The sequence below is a fragment of the Ipomoea nil genome, unplaced genomic scaffold, assembly GCF_001879475.1.
Source record: "Ipomoea nil cultivar Tokyo-kokei standard unplaced genomic scaffold, Asagao_1.1 scaffold3087, whole genome shotgun sequence".
NCBI lineage: Eukaryota > Viridiplantae > Streptophyta > Magnoliopsida > Solanales > Convolvulaceae > Ipomoea > Ipomoea nil.
In genome coordinates, this window is record NW_017619515.1 from 3,272,666 (window position 1) to 3,296,943 (window position 24,278).

General features: G+C 35.2%; 1 protein-coding gene across 1 annotated transcript; it reads left to right on the top strand.

Moving 5' to 3' along the window:
• Positions 1-14,308: 14,308 nt before the first annotated feature.
• On the top strand, positions 14,309-18,287 carry LOC109166319 (shikimate O-hydroxycinnamoyltransferase-like). The gene is made up of 2 exons (XM_019315278.1): positions 14,309-14,921; positions 17,148-18,287. Exons 1-2 carry the CDS (start codon positions 14,499-14,501, stop codon positions 18,018-18,020), a joined length of 1,296 nt encoding a protein of 431 aa, XP_019170823.1. The 5' UTR covers positions 14,309-14,498; the 3' UTR covers positions 18,021-18,287.
• The last annotated feature ends 5,991 nt before the right edge of the window (positions 18,288-24,278 follow it).

Consider the following 24,278-nt stretch of genomic DNA (forward strand, 5'->3'; position numbering starts at 1 on the left):
TTATTGCACAACTCTATAACCAATAGCCTTTCCACTAAGTGGTTGTTTTGTCAGGGAAATGTTTGCAAAAATATGAATAGTATAATGTATTCTTGACTCCATCACACTTTGGGTGGATATTTTCCCCCCATTATATATTGTCATCATTATATTTGATGCATGTTAGTTTCTTCAAATCATATCATTATTTTGAATTAAAAAAAATAACATGGATTTCCTTTCTTCCAAAAAAATGACAAAATAAATCATTTGGATAACAATACAAATTAAAGAGTATAATCTTGAAGCTAACCTTATATATATATATATATATATATATATATATATATATATATATATAATAGTTATAAATAAAAAAAAAAAACACTCTCGATCAAACTCGCCGCACAAGATTTTCCTAATGCAGTTTACCTATCCTATGTAGTTTGCAAACAATTACAAATAAGTGTGATTTACTTCGTGTATACCTTCGAGTAGTGAATGTAAATTTTATTTGTTAAAAAAAAAAATACTATCTTAAAACACCATATTGTTTATTTAATAAATTTAGGGCATATGTCACTACCTTAATACTTCAATTATTAAGCAATGCTACACACTCCTCTTAATATTTATCGTATGATATGACAATATTTATTTGCTTGGAATTTTTTTTATTTGATTATTAAGTAGATTTTTTTTGAACTCGTGGTAATTAATGTCAACTGATTTATAAACACTCAATGAAAATAAAGAGTTATATGCCACGTCAAGAGGTAAATTTAGAAGATAAACTTAAGAGAAAAAAAATAACATTATTCTTAATTATTATTAGTAGTGCAAATTTACTTCTATAAAGTAGCGGGTTAGATTCTTAAAATTAGGATTATGTTAAAGTCTTAATTAAAGACCAAATTCATCATTTTAGTAAGAACTCGAAGATTAAACTCGCAATGCAAATAATTGAGAGATTAAATGTCCATTGTGATTGTAATTGAGAGACGTCATGTGCGTTTACTAATAGGAGAACCCCGCAGCCACTACCTGATAGCATGGTAGATAAATCATATTTTTTTTTATATAATAGCTCACGAACCACGCAAGATAAATAACTTGTACTATGAAGATTATATATGATATACTTGATCAAAAAAGTATTAACAAAAATCAAACATATTGTCTTTAATTATATATAAAAATTATGTTCTACCCACTATACATCATAATATTCAGCTCTAAATTTACCATATATATATATATATATATATATATATATATATATATATATATATATATATATATATATACCTTTCTTGACATGTCACATGAATGATACAATTCTATTTATGGACTATGGAGTATATACATTAAATATAAAATTAAAAAAGTACAACCTAATACGGTGCAATTTTTGGTCACTTGCCCAAATTTTTATGTCCCCGACATACACTAGGGCCTCCTCGTACGTGTTTGAGTGTTCAGCAAGCTGTAAGCCTTCTAGAAGGTGGGGATAACAAGTCAAAGTCGTCTAGAAACTCTATTTCAACCGTCCACACAACAATCCAGTGATCCACTACGTGTTTTCCATGCCATTACCTTTTCCTCTTATGCCAATCTAGAAGACTAGTACTGATTGCGATTTTTATTTGCTTTATTTTTATCTTTTTAAAAAATATTATTATATGCAATAATTGCAATTTGAGTTTACTTCTTTTAGCATGGAAGGTATTGTGAATGTCATGAAAAGTTTAATGAACTTATATTAGAAATATTAAAATATGTGTTATGCTTACGTACACTAAGTAGTATAGGACAATAGGTATATGTTAACAACCTTTGTTACTATATTTTGATTATGTAATTATATTAGGGTGTTAACCCCATTATTTTATGAGTATGTTCAGCTAATTAACCAGTTAGAGGTTAGAGTTGTCTGTGTAACAACGGTTCGTGATCAACTAAAGAGTTATGAAGATCAACTGAGGATCAAAGATGAGCTAAATATTGAATATCGATTGAATGAAGGAACATCAGGCCAGTAGAGTTACTCTGAAAAATTGAACTGATCAGTATACCCCAAGCATTTGGACGTTGATGTTTTATTTGTCCGAAAGTTTTTTATCAGAAGAATTCAAACCTTCTAAAAGATTGTAGAAGGATAAGGAGGATACACTTGGCATCTTTCCGGTCTCTTATGAAGATAGGACAAGTGTTGCACGCCGCTTTTTGAATTTATATGCAAAATCTGAGAAAAATGACGAACGTTGTTAAGGAATAAGACAAAAAGTTCACTGCAACATTTTTGGAGTATTGTAGCAGTACTAGGTACATGTAGCAATAGGGGCAACGATCATATTCAAATTCAGAGAAATTACCAGCATGCCCTCCTCTCTATACTATAAATAGAGAACTCCAGTCTCTGAAGTAGCAACTACGAAACTACTAAATTTTTATTTTCAAGGACAAGAAAGTAGAAAAACAAAAAGGAAAAAACCGTTAAGTGAGAAAGCAGGAAAAGAAGCTTTTTCATAGTCATATCCAGAGGCTACTCAGAGCATATTGGTCCATCAGTTTGTGAAAACAAATAAAAAAAACCCCTTACGAAAGTTGGGTATTGACGGTTCTTCGCTCAAGCCAATTAACTTGGTGGCTGACCCTTGGAGTAGAACCTAGGTGTTGAAGATTATCAAGAGTGCACATCCAGATCGAGGTAGCACTATCTATCTTTGACTAGTAGTGCTGGGTGGATACACTACGTAGTCTTCCACTTGTAATTGCGACGATTATTAGTGGAACATTCTTGGACGTTAAGGAGAATAGTGGAGTAGGTTTAGTCCGAACCACTACAAAAATCCATATATGATTTTTATTTAATTTCACGCACTTTACTTTCAACACACTTAATTTGCTTATTGACTAACCCAGAATCGATTCGCACAAGTGCACACATTTTCAGCTGACTTGTTCAACTGGCTATCTTTAAACTAAACCAAATTTGCTACAAGTTGCTTTTAAGCCTTCTGGTGCCTGTCACTAGCTAGTCAGTTGGTAGCGCGCTCTTAATATACTATTTTAGCAAACTTGTTGAAATTTTGAAAAAGTCTATCCAACCCCCCTCCCCCCACTCTAGACTTTCTTTTTCTCTCAGGACCAACAATATATGGAAAGTATTGAGTTGGTTGAACGAGCTAAATTTTAGTGAAGTAGATGTTGAGATGGAAGCTCATGATGTGTTATTTAATATAATGCTTTGCTTGGGGAGTCGGGGAAGTCGTTATATCATCTTGTGACTATCTTTGATAGTCTACATTTATTCTTTGTTAAATGGTCTGTGAATCGTGCCGTTCACTTACTTGATTGTAATTTGTAAGGCCCTTTTTTTGTTAGACTATAAAATTTTGTATTAAGCCCCTCATTTGGTTATAGATGTTTTGAGTTTTGATTATCAATAAATTCATTTTATTTCCAATATATATATATATATATATATATATATATATATATGTGTGTGTGTGTGTGTGTGTGTGTGTGTGTGTATTGTACTATTATTGATAACATATGTGTATTATTATGAAATTGATGTACTAACAACAGCTAAACTTGTTTTTGGATAAACTTTTCTCATACAAGGTTACGTTACTTTTTCACTAATAGAATTTCACAATTATGACAATATAATGTCATAAGACAGATAAATTTCTCTCAAACATGACTATTTCTCCACCTATAAAACCACACAATCATGTGACAATAGATAATAACATCATGTTAAAATTTTAGTATCTTGTATTTGTTACTTTGACATGCATATTATTATTTTAGGCGACAAAGGAGACCAACATAGATAAATTGTACTAGAAAGGTCCTGTGTAACGACTTAACTATTTATTGACAATAATTAAATTTGTGACCATTTAAATACGAAAATTATATTCCTACTGATTCGGTACTCCTTTTAATTTTAGGTGCCATGCATGCATATTATTTTGTATCCCAATTTTACACACATTAATTTTATTGACAACTCAATCAACGTTAGGTCAGAAAGAATTGACACCACCATGTTTAATTAATATTTAATATATGTAAAGTTTTATTTTAGTCCAACACGTTTGACATTAGACATGTGTAACACTAAACACTATCAATTATTATTTATTATTATTAATTAATAAAATAAAATAATCCCTTCGTGATCGAATGATGTAATAAGCTAGGAATTGTGAACGGCTAATGTCAATATCTCGGTTAATTATATATACTTGGGAACAAAAAGACAAGTAACCTCAAAAATAAAATACTCTGTAATTAATTATTATCATGGGAAGGTAATGTGTTAAACTTTTGCCAACACTTATTCAGTTGAGTTCTTCGCGCATGATCTTTCTAGCTCGATTTAGTGAACGAACTATTACAAATGAGTAGTATTTACTTATTAATTGTATAGTGATTGTGATGAGGATCAGAGGAAGATTCCGAGTATATATACATTAATTTGGAGTAAGTTTAAGTAATTTTTTTTTTTTTGAACACTATTACTTTGTATATAATGTATATAATTTTAGAATCATTTTTGTGATTAATTTGTATGTCATGCTTATGAAATGCATAATTAGATAACATGTTTAATTGTAGAATATTGAATACTACTTTAAGTTGGAGATGAATATATATATGCGTTATTTATTTAAATGTTTTTTTAATGTTTAAATTTTAATTTTTTTAAATAACTTATTATAAACGGAATGAGGATTCCGCGTCCCCAGATAATTCCTGTGGGGATGGGGATGGGGAGATTTTTTCCTTCTCCGGCGCCCCGGCGGGATAGGGACGGGGACGGGAAATAGGGAAGAAAGTCGGGGACGGGGATGGGGGTATGTCCCCTGCCCCCACCCTACCCCGTTGACATCTCTATCATGGATCATGGTATATTTTATATTGTGGATCCTAGTCTAAAATAATATTGAGATTATATATTTGCAGTTATAATTAAAGGCATATAATGTGTTAATTACATACACATAATATGTTAACTACAGACATATAATATGTTAAAAACATATTATGCGTTTTTAGTTAATATATTATATATATGTAGTTAATTGTAGTCATATAATTTTTTTAACAAAAGTTCACAATATCTATGATATTCACGTATTCCGTTTGATCCAACCATTTTGGGGTTTTTTTCCAAGTCCGATCTCTTTGCTTCGGCAACAAGTGGCTTCTAGGCTCCATAAATTAAAGATCATTAGTTCTAGCTTGTGTGTTGGATTAGCTAAAAAGTCTTCTTAATTCGCATCTCCTCTACGCTAATGAGTTGTCATTTGTTAACAAAATCAAACATTATAGACATAATTAAGATCTGCATTTGATTAATCAATTATTAATAATTTTGGGTGGTAAGGTAACCGCTACTACTATTTAAGAGTGCACACGTTTTAAGTAAACTCCATTCCTGTAACCTGCTAATCACACAAGTAAAGAAAGACTATGTAAGACGAACTTAATCGTGTTGACAAGAATCAAACTTGTGACCTTTAGGTATGAGACTTATGTTTTACCTACTTAGCCACACTTTTAGAGCACTCTATAATTATTCCTATGTAATTAATTAATGTTGTTGTTGGTGAATTGGAGGAGGAATTTTGGAGTATTTGAATTTTATATATGTACTTTTTAACATATAATAAGATAAACCTTCAAAATATATTATACTAGGGATCAATTTGGAGACTAAGGTAACTAGGAAAATTCGGAACTATTATTTGAGGGTATAACTAAATTAATTCTGCTTATGTGTAATAATTTGTAAATTACATAGAAAAAATAAATCACTAAGAGCTAGACTAATCAATTCTTAATTTAGGGTCTATTTAGAAACTAGAAAAAAAAAAACTTTACGGCATATTTTTTAGTGTTTGACTACTCAAAGAAAATAAAGTCAAAAGAAAATATCCATTATGATCAACGGAAAAACATGATCAATTTGGTGAAAAATAACTTTCTAGATTTTTAGTGAAATTTTTTTTTTCTAGATTTTTTATTTTTCCGTCTCTTTCTTCTCTATCTTCCATCTTCAAGCTAGTTTTCAGTTTATTATTATCATCAACACAATCTCACAACCACACCACCATCACTACCACCACAACCACAACCACTCCGATCCCACCCACCATAACACCACCACCACTAGCTACCACAACAACCACACAACTCCACCAGCATCACTTATTATTATTATTATTATTATTATTATTATTATTGTTGTTGTTGTTGTTGTTGTTGTTGTTGTTGTTGTTGTTATATATCAAATAATATCTTCATTTTTAAGAAAATAAACCAAACAGAAAAAAGAAGCATTTTTTTTTTAACTTTCAGCTAAACAAAAATATATAATTTTTGACATTCAGCCAAATATCATATATAAAAAATAAAATAACTTTCTATAAAAAAAATCAATTTATAAAAATTATTTTCAGGTTTATAAACTTTTTTTTTTGAAGGATACAAACCAACCCTTAGTTGTACGTGTATGCAACAACCATTGAAAGAATTGTTTCTATATATGACTATATGTATCATTGGATATTAGTTTCCCAAACGGCACAACATTTGAATAGAAGTTGACAACGTACACCCCAAGTTGCGGTTTAAGTTTATATTCCTTCGTATCCTAAAATCCCACTTATCCATTAATCTGTCGGAGTACTATCGGCAATCTTTCTTCCCTGGTTAACCCTTCAACTATATCTAAGGATTTTTATTTTTTATTTTTAAAAAATTCACCCAACCTCGAGAGTCTTTACTGGCTCTGTCAAATTATATTTGGATTCGGTAAATTCTCCGTTCAACATTATTATGTACAAGAGTTCTTCACCAACATTAAATGGGCAAATTCTGCCAATGACTCATTAAATTTCTAATGAAATTTAAACTTCACCTGATTAAAGCAAAACTAAATATTAATTTGGCGACCATTATTATTTGAACTAACTTGATAAGATAATTTACTTATTCTTGTTTTGATATTAAATTTCTAGTAAATTTTGCACCTCATGGGCTCATCATGGCTGTAAGCCCCCCACCCCCCCCTCAATAAATCCATAATTCCTTATTGGTTGATTTTCCGTATTGGCTGAAGTAATGGCGGTCAAGGAAGCTCTAGTCTGGCTAAAAGATTTTGATAAGACTAATTTTTTAGTAGAATCTGATTATTTAAACTTTTGTGTTGCATTTAATTCACATTCTTTAGATCTTTGGTATGTTGGTTTAGTCATTAAGCAATGTCATATGATTGCTACTGATATTAAGAACGTATCTGTTCGTTATATCAAGAGATCAGCGAATCAAGTGACTCATCTCATGTACTAGGGTAACTGATTCTTAGTCTGTTCTAGGTTTGTGGATTTCTTCCTAACCTCCTTGTATTTCTGACTTACTCAGTTCTTAATGAATATTGGTTTTGATTTTCAAAAAAAAAAAATATTAAAAAAAATAAACATTGCATTCCACCGCATGTTCGCAGTCATAGACTCCTAGTTACTAGGCAGCAACTTGCTTATTTTATTTTAAATAGTTAAAAATATTAAAGAAATATTTTATAATTAATAATCTAAAATATTTGTCAAATATGCACAAAGTTGATTACTTATATAAACTTTTTTTTCGGTATAATAACAATTTTTATATATAATTTGAGATTTTATTTTAATATTTAATTCCCTTTACCAAACAAGTTAAGTGAGCATGTACTGGACCGGTTTGGTTTTGCTCACCTAACTTTGTAGGTAGCACAACACAACCCCATGTTGGTGGATTGGATTTCGACATTGAAGTATTGCTTTAAAAATAGCCACAAAAAAAAGTACAAATTGGCATGATTTAATGGGATTCTTGTTCCCCACCTCAAAAATTATATATATATATATATATATATATATATATATATATATATATAGTTGTATCTTTATTATTAATTATAACTTTTGATGTGATGGTAAATACTTAATCTGAATAATTAGTGGCATGTTGATTTATTATTATTATTTTGTGATGAATAAACATGCAACAACTAACTAAAAATGTGCACTGAGTAAACATCACTCATATATAATAATATGTAAATTACACAAGAAAGTTAAACCATACTAGGAAGACTATGTACAATGTTCTAGACCATGAGGATGCTAAATTATGAATTTTCGACATAGTGATAATGAATGTTGAATTATAATTATATTATGATATTATGATGACTTAATATGACGAAGATGAGGAGAAGTCAAAATATAATAAAATTTTTAAATTGGGACATGGAAAAAAGAAGAGAAAAAGAAAAACCTTGGTAGGGAAAAAGGACAACATGCAAAAATGGAAGGACCCCAGCAGAAACTATGAAGGAAAAAGGAAGGTGATATTTAGTGTGAATGCTACTAAATGATATTTCTCTCTACGCCGACCAGCTTAAGGCGAATTGGTCTGACAATAGATTTGATAATTACAAGATTTAAGTTTTCATTTTGATTCGAGCCTGTGAATTATAAATAATTTAAATTAGTTTATTTTATTGTGATCCTTTGTTAGCTAATGTCACATGATTTTGCTCTTAGTCATTAATTTGGTGGATATAAGTTCACATGGTGATTAAAAATGTGTGTCAAATACTATCCGGAAGGCAATAAAAATCACCAAACCCCAATTAACCACCACTTTAACGTGTGTTCTATTTGGACATTAAAATGAGTACTTTTCACATGTATGTTGTGTTTTGCTTAGTAACAAGTAACAACGACTAACTTAGATTACTTTTGCTTTCAAAAAACTTATATTACTTTTGTTTATTAATTTAATTTAAATTTGATAAATTAATTTCACGCATTCAAAACTAAATTAAAAAACTATTAAATACGGGTGGCTTTTTGAAACCGAGTCCATCATAAACTGGGTATAGAGATACAGAACGAGGGTATGAAAATAATAGCTTTATTATCCGGGGTATTAGGTCTAAAATGTCAATCGTTATACCGTGCACCCCGCGCCTCCCAAAACGACGTCGTTTTGGTGCATTGTCCAAAAAAAAATTCTCTGTTTCGAATACACATAAACTCATAACTGAATACTCATAATCTAACATGATACATAAAACACAGAAACTCTTAATTGAATACACAGAAACTCTTAACTAAATACACATCAACTCTTAACTGAATACACGAAAACTCTTAACTAAATACACGGAAACTCTTAACTGAATACACAGAACACAGAAACTCATAACATAATACACAAAAACTTTTAACTGAATACACATAATGGGGTTTTGGCCGTTTGGACGGACAGAGTGACGTCAGCAATTGAAACGCGCGCGTTTTGTGTCTGGGCGCACATTTCTATGTGCGCCGTGGTGCACGATATAAATTGTCCTAAAATGTATGCGTACAAAGCTTGAGATACCAACTCAAAACGGCTGACTAAATAATAAATAAACAATAACAGTTGTAGTCCCAACACCCAAAGAACGGACTAGGAAAAGTGTAGCTAATGGGAATCAATCATTGGTGGGTGGGTTGAAGAGAGAAGGCACATACCATCAAGCTAGTAGGTTGATCGTGTTCCAGAAGATGATGTCATGACAGGCCAAATTCCCCCTTTTATATTGTACTTCAACCCTTGGATGTCGTACACTTGTACGGAATTCAGGCCTCCTCCTTTCTCTCCAACCATGTGTGCCACGTTCCCCAGACTCGCCTGCATGTACGCCATCCCTCCGTTTGCATCAACATGTCTTCACCACCCTTGCCACGAACATATACAACTTTAATATTGCACCCCCTTCCGATGGGGCGCTGCCCTCACACCCCGGGGCACACCACGCCCGCTTGGGGCGCCATGGCCGGAGGATGCCACCAGGCCACGCCGCCGAGCAATTGCCAACCGGTCGTGGCGGGTTTGTAAAGCTACCAGGCCGTGAAATACGGAATAAATATAAGAAGCAACGCTTCAATACACAAGAGATGGAGTGGTTCGCTGGGTTAGGTCACGCATGTTGTAAGGGCAGTAACCTTTTATCCACCGATCTAATGGGACCCACCCCGTCGCGGACCGGCCGTTGACGATTTTGTCCCTGCGAACTCGTATAGTTCAACAAGATTTGGGTCAACCTCCTTCCTTCACCACCCCACTTTGATCGAATGAGTGGAGTATGACTCTCGTGCTTAAATGTTACAAGTTTGATTCTTAACAATACTCTCTCGATCGAACTTATTGTACATGTTATTTCTAGTACAATTACATTTTTTATTTATACATACACACCTAGTGGTTGCATTTTTTTTAGATGACATTAATATGAGTCAAGCCTAACAAAACAATAAGATTAGTTAGGCGAAATATGAAAAGACGGTGGGTTATGATTTTAATATTTCATCATTAATATAACGTAATACACAAGAAAAATTAATTATTAAGAACACCAATGATGAATTGTAACTTTTTGCACCTCTCTCTTTGATGGCTTCAAAGATTAATCAGTCTCCGGTCAGCCAAACAAACTTACACCACAATATTATGGTAAAAAATTGGAGGTGGAAAAACAAGTTGATATAATAATAATAATATGAACAACAATTCATTTATTTATGATACCATTTATTTAGATTGGTCTATTTTTTTTACCCTTATATTTAATTCATGACTGTACAAGTCTGAATCAATCCATTAGAATTGAAGCATGTGCTCCATCTCAACTAAAAGCCTAAGTGGATCATGGACCGGTAAACCGTAGTCACTTACGAGTGACGTTGAGATTCGAACTCATGATCCTTGGTCTGGACCTGATACCAAATTGAAGCATGTGCTTCATCTCAACTAAAAGCCTAAGTTGATAGTTGGATACACATTAATGGATATATGCTCACAATTAGTACGTTACTTATCTATATATAAAAGTATAAAACAATGTACGCAAATCTCATTAATTAATGACAATACAAGTTTAAACTAGTCCATTACTCACCTTTACATACATAAGGTAATGTAAAAAAAAAAAATAAAAAAAATCAGTAACTTATGACAACACAACTTGAATCGGTCCACTACATACCCACCCATATAGGATAATGTAAGAAAAATGGACAAAGAATTGGGCAAATTAATTTTTTTTTTTTTTTGAGGAAGGCAAATTAAATTGTAATATGAAAGTCATGAGACGTGTATGTTTGCAAACAGGTTGCAGCTTGTTGCTTTTTCCATGGCCACGTGATCTTCATCATTGACACGCAATTCCGATCCTCCATGGATATGCATTGAGAATATTATTTATTTATCTCCTTTCTTATTGGATGGAGGTTTCAAATATATGATTTTAAAGAAATACTTTTACTCCTTAATTAATCTTATCTTCATGATAAAGAGAAAATATCATTTTTAATACTTTGATTGTAATATATCTATCAATTTTAGTCTTTGACTATTAAAATTTTTAAATTAAGTACATGAATATTCAATTTGTATAATATTTTGTCCTTGACTATTAACATTTTCAAATTAAGTGTATGACTATTCAATTTGTATCACATTTGGTTCTGTCGTTAAATTTTTTCGGACAAGTCACCAGTGACCGACTAATTTATTTAATTTTTATTTTAAATATTATTTTGATAATTTTAAATTTAAAAAAAAATAAAAAAAAAATGCACCCCCACCCTCCTCCTTCGTCTCCGCCGGAGATGAAGGAGGAGGGGGGTGGCCTGCCGCCTGCGTTCTCTTCCATCCCCCTTCCTCCTTTCTTCTTACGAGACGAAGGAGGAGGGGTGGGGTTCCCTTCCTCCTTCGTGTCCGCTAAAGTTCTCTTTGTCTCCAGCGGGGACGAAGGAGGTAGGGGGGAAAGAGAACGCCAACCACCTCCCCTCATGCCAGAGACGAAGGAGGAGGGTGAGGGTTGGCCGGCGTTTTTTTTAAGAGTTTTTTTATTTAAAAATTATTAAAATAATTTTTAAAATAAAAATTAAATAAATTAGCAAGTCACCGATGACTTGCCCGGACAATTTAACGACAGGACCAAATGTGATACAAATTGAATAGTCATGTACTTAATTTGAAAATGTTAATAGTCAATGACCAAATGTGATATCAATTGAATAGTCATGCACCTAATTTGAAAATTTTAATACTCAATGACTAAAATTGATACATGTATTATAGCCGATGGACTAAAAATGATAATTTTTTCGGGGATACAAGTAAGGATAGAGTCTTCTTCAAAGTGATTGAATCCCCAATTTTAAGAGTTCCACACACCTCGATTTGACAGAACATTTGGGATGATGTAAATCATGGTGACTTAATAGCTCAGCTCAGCAGATATAACCATGCATAGGTGTGCACAATGGATCTACTCACTTTGGGTATAATTCACATTGTCGCTATCGAGATTCGAACTTCGATCTCTTATCTCAAATACTGTCTATTGAACTAGTGAGTTAAGTCTGTATGGGCAAGTAATGATAAAGTCCAAAAAGGGAGGTAAGCATGTCATTCCACTATAGTGAAATCTTTGAATTGAAATTTAAGACATAGCTATCTCACTAATGTCTTATATATTTGTAGCAGGTAGTGAATTTATTTTCCACGGTTATCATAAATGTATATCCACCCACAACAAATGATGATGGTGAAACCTTTGATGGTGATATTAAGCATTTACCATTCTTTTCCTCTTTTTTTTTTTTTTTTTTTTTTTTTTTTTTTTTTTTGGTGGGGGTGGGGTATGGGGTGGGCCGGTGGGGGCAGAACACACAAATTCATTGTTTGAGAATGTGTAAACTCTGTATAATGCATAAATCATACTAGGAAGACTCTATACAACAAGTTCGATCGAGGATGTGTGTTGGTAAGAAAATTCCTCTCTTACGTGAAAATTTACAAACTATACATAAGAAGTAAATAACACTATATATAAAGACCCTGTGCGATAAATCTTATTGAGAAAATGTGAGAAAATTAAACTCATAATCTTCTAGTATGAGAGTTAACCTATACCCACTCAGACACTAGTCACACTACTCTTTTGGGCAGCATTTACCATTCTTGTTTAATTCAGAACATTTGGGAAGATGTAAATCATTCAGAACATTTGGGAAGATGTAAATCATACATGAACCACAGAGGCTAAACCTTTGCTCACTGTGCACAAGGAACCTTTTTTATACAAATTAAAGTAGGTTGAATGGCTATATTTTTTATTTTGTATTTTTTTAAAAAAAGAATTCCATAATTGAAGACCGAAATGCTATTGTATTTAACGATATTTAAACTTGATAGAGAATATTCACCAGCCTCGTTACCTATACGTATTGCATACTTGTCCGGTATTCAGACGGACCGTTGAGAGGAATTATTCCCAACCATTTACCGACATGAGAGATAACTGACCCGACATGCGGTAAAGGACCAAGCAAGGGCTTAGTTAGTAGCAATATTTTCCCACCTTGGGGGTCGCCCTGACCATCTTAGGTCGAGATGGACCACTCGATCTTCTCCACTTAGAAAACGGAACCTCACTCCCTTAGTCAAACCCGATCACGGCAAGAACGATGGCGTCAGGAACCTCGGTACACATGGAAGAATCAGCAGAGCTTCCGACCTTCCCCTGTGCATGGGAAACACATGTTGCGCATGTCGAGCCTCCGATTTAGCATGTGTTTCCTCTTTTCTCCTATAAATACCACATTAAATGCCGGAGGGAGGGACTTTTGACATTTTCCACATAACTAATATTTTCTAGGGACATTCTGGCTCACTGTCATCTACTCCCGAGCTCAATTCCTTAGACCAACAAGCAGACAATTCAACAATCCATTTACAATCCGACTTAGTACTCGTACGTATTTGTGTGGATAACCATATTAACCACATCAAAACTGTTTTGTTGATAAATGATCAAAGATGGTCATGCCACAATAATACTAAGACAAAAAATAATTGTTATATTAAAAAAATTAGAGTGAATTATCACCTATAAATCTATAACCAAAAAAAATGAAATTAACTCATATTATTATTGTGAAAGTTTACTGCTTAAATTGACACTATCCATATATGTCGACAACTGTGCATCCATGGCTTTTTTATAATTGAAATAATTCATTAAGAGAAAATTAAATATAAAAAGAAGAAATGAAAAACATGGTCCAATAAAAAAAAAAAAAAAAAAAAAAAAAAAAAAAAAAAAAAAAAAAAACTATTCAAATGTTCATTATGTTATTCCAAAGAGAAGGTATTTTCTTGGCATGTCTATTCTATAAATATGCAGCTTCTACACAATAACTTCTCTTGTCTCAAAGGCCTATCACACATTCTCTCCCTGTTGTGGTGAGGCAAGTGATAACCAAACTCCATAGTCCATACACTTGTTTCTCTATTCTTCCATTTGAATCAAAATATATAGAGAAATCTATACACAAAGTTTGTGTCTTTTTTATCTGATCTTGATTCTTGGTCCATATTTTTGAGCAAATATGGCAAGTGAGAAGTTCAAGATTAGCATAAAGGAGTCAACAATGGTGAAGCCAGCAAAACCCACACCAGCCAAGAGGGTGTGGAACTCAAATCTGGATTTGATAGTGGGGAGGATCCATTTGTTGACTGTGTACTTCTACAGGCCAAATGGGTCCCCAAATTTCTTTGATCCCAAGGTGATGAAGGAGGCTCTGAGCAATGTTTTGGTCTCATTTTACCCCATGGCTGGGAGGCTGGCCAGAGATGGGGAAGGGAGGGTTGAGATTGACTGTAATGAAGAAGGGGTTCTGTTTGTGGAGGCTGAGAGTGATGCTTGTGTTGATGATTTTGGGGACTTTACTCCTAGCTTGGAGCTCAGGAAGTTCATTCCCACTGTTGATACTTCTGGGGATATCTCCTCTTTCCCACTCATCATTTTCCAGGTACCCATTTTTATCATTTAATCCTTTTTTCAAGTTCATATTTTTATAGTGCTAAGAAATTCTTGAAATCTAGATAGAACCCACAGGAAATATGGTTATAGATTTGTTAAAAACCAGAAAACTTTCTTTAAAGATGTGTTTTACCCCCTTGAAATCTAGCTCCTTATGAATCTAGAGCTTTGATTGGGTTAAGCAGTCAAGATAATACCTTATGTTAAAACCACAAAGTCTCTATTGAAGTATTTTTAGATTCATAATAACCAAGCTCTAATGTTACTTAGAGCTGTGGCTATTGGCTTTCTAGATCTAGTAGTCTTAAAGAGAGAGCCCATTGATATTTCTCTCAGTTTCTTGCCCACAAAAGGTAAAATTTCATCGCCCCATACCGCGGCCCAACACATAGTCGAAGGTTAAATCATGGTGACTCAGCTTTGTCCATGCCTAGATTCTTGTATTCTAGTTTGGCCATCCTAGGAATAAGAATAGTACCATGAAGTCATTCATACTAAACTCACACCTATGACAAAACCTTATTAGATGATTCTTGAATGAGTTTATTTGACAGTCCATAACATGTTGCATATAAGCTCAAGTTTAGATCAAGGATCCAACATATTGAACTTTGAATAAGAGTTCAACTTGATTCCGATCTGTAGTTGTTGTGGCTCAAATATAATAATATTCTGCACCTGAAACTTTTGAAGTTGTGGTATCGTCACTGTCGTGTCTGTTGCAAATTTGCAGTTATGATAATTAAGTTAGTAGTTTTCAAATGGAACACGTAGTTGTTTGAGAGGGAGTTCTACAAGTTGTACCAAGAATGGAAATTCGAGTAAAACGGGCAAGGCAAACAAGATAGGGTATTGGTTTTTGGCTTCGGGTTGAACTAGGAGTTTAGACACTCCACTTTATGGTGTTGTAAGATATTTTCCTTCCTTCTCCGAAAAGGTCGAATCCCCAATCCCAAGGGCCCTCCACACCCTGAATCCCCAACCCCAAGGGTCCTCCACACCCTGGCCTGACAGAGTATTTGAGAGGATGTAAATCACGGTGACTCAATGGCTAAGTAGACAGGGTCAAATGCCAATGCGCACAAAGGGTCTGGCTAAGCCCGTGTGGGCTGTAAGATATTTTCCATTTGGGTTGGTGGAAGTATATGATCTAAAGTGAACAATGAAGAAAAAGGAAAAGAAAGGGAAAGAATAATTTGTTTTCTTTAGTATCCCATGGTTGGTCATTAAACGAGGAAGGTTTAGGGAAGGCAATAATATTGACTGTTTATGGAAAGATATTAAGCGTATTAGTTTTCAAACCACGAGATTTCGTATCAAAGAAGTTGTCATTAATAATACTTAATGCTACTTGGTTAGAACATTATTGCAGGACCGTCAGAAATAAAATAACCCTGCAAACATATTAATGAATTGTCACAACAGATGCAATAAAATAGTTTATTGCCATTGACGAAATCCCCGTAAAGATTCTTTCTTTTCTGTCTCTCTCGCAGTTTGGGTTTTCCAATTAGTTAATCCATTCTTCAAAAGAAAGTCTTGACAACCCCAACTAACCTCAATTGTACTTGCTCTTAATTCACGAGTGTTGACTTTGAATGGGGAAATATGGATGTGTGAAAGAAGAATATGGAGAAAGTGAAATGTAAACTAAGAATTTTCTGTGAACTTTCGCCTTTGTTGACTTTGATGGTTGTTTGTTGCTCCCGTTTTTTCTCCAAAAAGATGATAAACTCTAAATGGAAATGGGACCGAAATTTTCAGAAACAAGGACGATCTAATTAAAAGCACATACTTTCTTTATAAATTTGTCCAACCACTACTCTTTATACACGATCTACCTCTATTTAATGTTCTTAACACTTATAATAGGGCATCGTTTTCGAAATTTAGTGTCGGGTATTTTCTTATTTTCTTTTTGAATTGTAAACGGTTGTCATCATTTTGCGTTGGTTATGACTGCAATAACACAGCAATGTTCTCTAGTTAACCGTGAATTCTTGGTTGCTCTCTAAAAGCATCGTCTTGAAGTGGAGCTTTACGGGATATTTAATTGTGTTTCGTGTGACAAGATACATTTTAGTCACAGAACTAACTAAAAACAAGAACACCAGACAGTTTGATTTAAGGTTTTCGGTTTATGTTGTTTTCTGTTTCCACGTTTTTGTTTCTAGTTCAACACACATTGATTTTTTCTTGGGAAATTTTGTGCTAGGTAACCCGTTTCAAGTGTGGTGGAGTGTGTGTTGGAACCGGGGCGTTTCATACACTTTCTGACGGTGTCTCGTCCCTTCATTTCATCAATACATGGGCAGACATGGCCCGGGGCCTCTCGGTTGCTGTCCCGCCGTTCATAGACCGTACTCTTCTCCGTGCTCGGGACCCTCCGACCCCGGCGTTCGAGCACAGCGAGTACGACCAACCTCCCAAGCTAAAATCAGTGCCAGAATCGAAACGAGGCAGCAGTGCCAGTACAGCCATGCTTAAAATCACGCCCGAACAGCTCGGGGTCCTCAAAACGAAGTCGAAGCACGAGGGGAGCACGTACGAGATCCTGGCAGCACATATATGGCGCTGTGCCTGCAAGGCCCGGGGGCTCACTGATGACCAATCCACTAAACTATACGTTGCAACCGATGGTCGGTCCAGGCTGTGCCCGCCCCTCCCGCCAGGCTACTTGGGCAACGTGGTGTTCACCGCCACGCCAATGGCGGAGTCCCGGGAGCTCCAATCCGAGCCACTGACGAACTCTGCTAAGAGAATCCACTCGGCTTTGTCAAGAATGGACGACGAGTACCTAAGGTCAGCCCTCGACTTCCTGGAATGCCAACCAGACCTATCGAAACTCATCCGAGGATCAAACTACTTTGCTAGCCCCAACCTTAACATCAACAGCTGGACTAGGTTGCCAGTTCACGAATCCGATTTCGGGTGGGGAAGGCCTATCCACATGGGACCTGCCTGTATTCTGTATGAAGGCACAGTCTATATTCTCCCCAGCCCAAACAAGGATAGGACACTATCCTTGGCTGTCTGTTTGGATGCTGAACACATGCCACTCTTCAAGGAGTTCTTGTATGATTTCTGAAGGAGCCATGAAAACTGGAGGCAATGGTTTTAACTGTTGTGACTGAATCAATTCTGGGTTTGACTGCAATTCTGGAATGAGGCTTGGTGTAATATTTTCCCCTTACCTAAAAATTGTAGCTTTTTCAAATCTCAATCCACCCTTTTGCAATAAATACATGTTCTTCCTAGTTGCTTTTGGAAAAAATCATTATGATTTGCTTTCCATCGTTTGAGTGACGAGAAAAACCTGTAATCACTACTCGAGGGTGTATAGATGTGTAGTTGGTAAACTTTGTTTAAAGACCTTAACCAATAAAGGACTACAAAAAACTAGTTTAGGCTGTTCGTAGTAAACGATTCAAATTAAGAAAGTCAATAGGCGGTTCCCACGGGATAAATTCTGATGATATAATGGGTCAATAGGCGGTTCTCACCAAGTAAATTTTGATGATATAGTGGGTAAATTATGTCTTCTGATCTTAACTAGTAAAAAACCATAAGTTATTTATAATTTACCGGTTCAAATCAAGAAATTGAAGCGGTTTTCATTGTTTTTCATTTTTGAGTTAATGTTATATGGGGTCTTTCGAGTATAGTGATTTTGTCATGTTTAGTTCTAAACTTTCAAATTGACCGCTCTTGATCTCTCGACTTCAAATATAATTGTTACCATCCATGGTCAAAGTTAACCACCCATAATCTTTCAACTTTCAAAATTTAACCAGTCATGATCCTCTTGCAAGGACCACAACTGGTTAAAATTTTGAAAGACCATATGTGATTAACTTGGACTATAAATGGTAACAATTTGAAAGTCGAAGGACCACAAGTGAATAATTTAAAAATTTAAGACTAAAGACAAAATCACTATACTTAAAGTATCTCATACTCTAATAATTCTCCATTTTTTATGATGTGAATATAAGTGGGATTGCTAGAACAGGCAGATGGAGTCATGGAGAGGGTAGTTGGGGATAAGGCACGTGAATCCGACCAAACCACATATAGACATCCTTGATAACATGCCAAATTGTATTTCCCAATTCTTGGATGTCTTGTCGGTTGTGTGTGGCTATGCTCTTTGGTCATTGTGTTCTAGAAGGACTCTCCTCGTCCATTCATTCCCTTGAAAAAAGAAAAATTGCACACCAATTTTGAAAGATTCCTACCCACCATGTTGTTTGCAGGTTTGGTACAGGGATCAATGGAAATATATGTTGTTTGCACACAAATGGTTTGGTCTGCCTTCGTGGAGAAGGCAACCAGTTTGATTGCCTTCTTCTATGACTGGAGAAGGCGACCAATAGATACTGGCGATTGTTTCGCTGGTATTTTTTGACCAGAATATAATCGAAAATTCGTTAGAGCCTAGCGATATGGAATTACAAATCACCAATCAGTTTTTGGTGCGCTTTATTCATATTTCATAACATGATTTGAGTAAACAATAATATTCGGATAAATGCATAACAAAACTAATTTTTGTTGTCCCAACAGGAGTGTCTAAATTGATGGATTCTAATTTTTGTACCTTAATTTGGTTAAACTAGCTTTGTAATTTGCAAGAATATTACACATGAACATCTATGCTTTCTCATCACTCAAAACTAGATTTAGATTAGATTACTATTTCAAAAAAAAAAAAAAAAAAAAAAAAAAAAAAAAAAAAAAAACCTACATTTAGATTACTAACATACTATCTAATACATTACATTATTTTAAGGAAGTGAAAAAATTATTCCTTAAATCAACCTAAATTCATGCATGCAGTGGACGCCGCCCATCATCAATATCATGTCCTTGACGAACCACAATAGCATAAACCGCATAGATTATTCCCGGGATATAATAACCTAATAAGGTTAGTAACAAGCATATCAAGAATTCGCACTGCAAAATTACAGGAAAAAACAGTAAAACAAGATTAGCGACAATTAATAATTCTACGATCACATGTATATATGTTGTATATTCAATATGAATGACGATATCTCCCCAATCTCGCGGGACCCACAATTCCCACATTCTCACTTTAATAAATAGGATTGGGAGTTGTTTTTAGAGTAAATACCCAAAATGGTCCTTCGACTATAGCTAAATTCATAAATTGGTCCTCAATTTTCAATTTCACCCAATTAAGTCTTTAACTTTGTAATTTTAACACAATTTGGTCCTCTGTTTATTTGACCGTTTTTTGACTGTGATTTTTGAGGATATATATGTAATTTCATGGTCCATCGTCGGTTTTTTAAGGTTCCGGTTATATTTCCATACCGCACTGTTACATTTGAATCCACTGTCGAAAGCAATCTACCAAACCCGGTCACCTTCTTCATCCTCCCTTTGGATTCAATGTAGTTGAATTCGTATCAGAGCGAAGAAGACGACGTGTTTCCGAACCGGTGCAACGTCATCCTAGAGGCCTCCACGTGCTCCGACGAGAGCTGAAGGTTCTTCTGGAGATCGTCGATCACGGTCAACAAACGGTCAATTAGATGGAGGACCAAATCGTGTCAAAATTGCAAAGTTAAGGACTTAATTGGGTGAAATTGAAAGTTGAGGACCAATTTGTGAATTTAGCTATAGTCGAGGGACCATTTTGGGTATTTACTCTTGTTTTTATTCCCCATCAAATAATGAAATTACAGCACGTTTAGTTCACGGAATGAATTTTGAGGTAATAGGAATGTTATTCCATAAGGAATGGAATAGGCAAAGAATAGAATAGGAATTGTATTCTATTGTTTGGTTCGCGGAAGGAATAGACTTTAGGAATTATATTACAGTGTTTGGTTGATTTAAGGAATAGAAATGAAATATGTTTTAAAAGACATAAATACCCTTATAAAAATATGTAATGGTGGTGGTGGTAGCGGCGGTGGTGGCGGTGGCGATGGTGGTGGCGGTGGTGGTGATGGTGGTGGTGGCGGTGGTACTGGGGTGGTAGTGGTGTTGGTGGCGGTGGCAGTGGCAGTGGTGGGTGGCGACGGTGGTGGTGGTGACGGTGACGGTTGTGGCAGTGGTGGTGGGGGCGACGACGGTTGTGGCGGTGGTGGCGGTGGTGGCGGTGGTGGTGCTGGGTGGTGGTTCTGGTGGTGGTGGCGGTGGCGGTGGTGGTGTTGGTGGCAGTGGTGGGGGCGGCGACGGTTGTGGCGATGGTGGTGGTGGTGGTGGCGGCGGCGGCGATGATAGTGGTGGTGGCGACGACGATGATGAAATAGGATAAATTTATATATAAGATAAAAAAAAATTATGTTAAAGAAAGGGGTAAAAAAGAAAATAGATTCTAAAATCTATTCCTGAGCATTCAGTAATAGACTAATACCCGGGGGGGCCCTAGTAATAGCTATTACCTTATTTGAGGTAATAGGCTATTACCAGGAATATTATTCCTGGTAATAGAAATGGTTACCAAACAAAGGAATAGGTCTATTACTTGGAATGCTATGTCATTCCCGGCCTATTCCGTGAACCAAACGGGCAATTAGGGATGAAAATGGGAACCGGAATAGCCCTCCCCACCTCATCCGGCAAATTATATCATGCACCGCGTGTCCTTTTGTTAAATGAAAAGAAACGGTGTTTGTTTTCCGTCGTTTCGCACTCTTTCGCAAAAAGTAACCCTGTTATTCAATGTCATTTTGTATACACTGCAGTTTCAGTTCAACACAACTATAGTTTCATTTCGATATAACTATAGTTTCATTCGATATTTATAAACTCAAATATGTGAAAATGTTATTTAATTTATTTTATATACACTATAATTTCATTAAAACACAACTACATGATCATTTTGATATAATTACAGCTTCATTGTACAATATACACTCAAATATGTGAAATGTTATTCAGTTTCATTTTATATACACTACAGTTTCATTTCACTATAACTGCAGTATCATTTTGATATAACTGCAGTGTCGGTTTATATATACTGTAGTGTCAATTGGTGTTTAATACACCAAACAAGCGGACTCCGTTAACTATAACGGCGAGCCGTTTCTTTACTTAAAGAAACGGCACCGTTTTTTACCGCGGTGCACATGCACCGCGGTCTATGATATAACGACTAGCATCATCCCATACCAGGTACATTAATTTTAAATCAAACTTGTTTGCAGTATATTGGATAAGGATGACAATTTATCTCTAATCCTGCCGGAATCTCTAATTCGCCCTTCAATGATGATGGGGAATTGTATACCATTTTCCAACAGATAATGGGAATGGGATGGGAATAGGAAAAGGAACATGAATACCCTACTCACTTTCTCTCTCTCTGTATACATATATAGATGAAATTGTGAAGGATTAAGTGCTTAAGTATTGTAGTTAAATAAAGAATTTAATATTTAATATTTTTTAAAACATTTAAAAATTATACTTAACTAAAACTATAGGTTTGATCAAGGGCAGAGTTTTCCTTCACTAAAAATTTTTACGGGGATAAAAATGGATAAATTAAAATTTTTGATTCTCCCACTAGGATAATGGTGATGGATGGAGAGCCAGATGGGGTGGCGGGGACGAGGAGGGGAGTATATTCCCCACCCCATCCCCGCTCTTGTTCCACCTCATTGCCATCTTAATTTAATATTGGATCCGAGCATAAGAGATATAATAAAGAAAAATGCAAGGAACCAAAGAGGTTTGATGAGAGATATATACATATGGAGTATATATATATATATATATATATATATATATATATATATATATATATATATATAGATTTTGGATCCGGTGCACACCCCCTTGGCAGGTGAGCTCGTGAGCACCATTTCTGACCCTTAATTGGTTTAGATGAATGATCTAGATGATTTGGGCCTTTTTGCCACGTGCATCAGACTTAAGAAGACATTAGGGAGTATTGTGTAATTTCGCAATTACTGTAATTATAAGGTGTATTTAATTTTGCCTCGGTAATATGCGTATCTTCTGACCCTTCCAACCTTTTCTTACCTTCTTTCCTTACCCACTTCGTCTTCTGCGTCTCTCCATCACAACTCTCCCTCTCCATCAGAACTCTCGCTCTCCATCACCTTCTCCATCTCCATCATAACTCTCGCTCTCCATCACTGTCTCCCTCTCCATCACAACCACAGCGTTCAACATGGTTGGGTCTACTGTCCGCCGATCGAAGAGGCAACAGAGGTCAAACGGTGTCCCCATTGAAGGTAATCTCAATCCCCCTTTTTTTGCTACTGTTTTTTTCCGTTTCGGGGGGTTTTGGGTGTGCCTCCGTTTCGGTGGGTTTTGTGTGTGCTTTCTGTGGTAGTTTGGTGTTCGGACCGCCGGTTTTGGGAGGCCGGATGGGAGGGGGAACTGGGGAGGCGGGCTGGGAGGGGGAACATACAAGTTACAGTTTAGGGTTTGTGTTATTATTTAGGTTTTTTTTTTTTTTTTTGGGTAATCATATGTTAGTCTAACAATGGGGGGTTTTTGGGGGTTTTGTGGTTCTGTAGTCAAGCTATTCTAATGGGGATGTTAGGGGTGTGTTGCATGTGTTGGATGATGGTGAATTTCCGGCGGAATCGTGTTATCCGGCGTCCATGGAATCTTTTTTTCTTTCTTTCTTTTTTCGGGTCTCTGGGAAGCGGGGACTGGGTAGTTATGTTTTTTTTTTTTTTTCTTTTTTTTGGGGACTCTGGGAGGCGGGGACTGGGAGAGGGGACTGGGTAGGTACGGGTTAGGTTTTGGGGTTGCATGTGTGTGATGGTGTTGATTTTCCGGCATAAAAGTGTTATCCGCCGGCCATTCATTTTTTTTTATCCGGCTGCAATGTCTGTTAATGGTGCTCTCTGTTAATTTTTATAAATTCTAGATGTAGTTAGTTTATAATATGTATGTGATTTGAGTGAATGATTTAACATGAAAAATGAAACATAGCGTTGTAATTCCATATGTTGCTGATGGTGGAAAAGCACGTAAAATTGCTAGGAATTTGGAAGCTCGCAGGTGTTTATATCTATACTTAATATGGCTTTTATCATTTTAAATCTGTTAACTTCTTTTGATTCTTTTCATAGGGCAGATATATGCTATTAACATCATGCATTGTATGTATATAGTATATGCGTTCTGATTAGTATGTGCATATAGAGGATCATGTAGTTGTAGAATACATGTTCAAACATGATTGTGTAGATTTAGTATCGTGGTTTTGTAATTTTAATTTTTGTGCATATTAATTCTTCAGTGCTTTGTTTGTAGTTTAATGCAGTGTGTCATACCCCTTATTTTTCAAAGAAAGAATAGTAAGGGGATGTGGCAC

Coding starts and splice junctions, on each gene's coding strand:
- LOC109166319 (XM_019315278.1), top strand. CDS start 14,499: ATGGCAAGTGAGAAGTTCAAGATTAGCATAAAGGAGTCAACAATGGTG. Junction 14,922..17,147: donor TCCCACTCATCATTTTCCAG/GTACCCATTTTT, acceptor ATTTTGTGCTAG/GTAACCCGTTTCAAGTGTGG.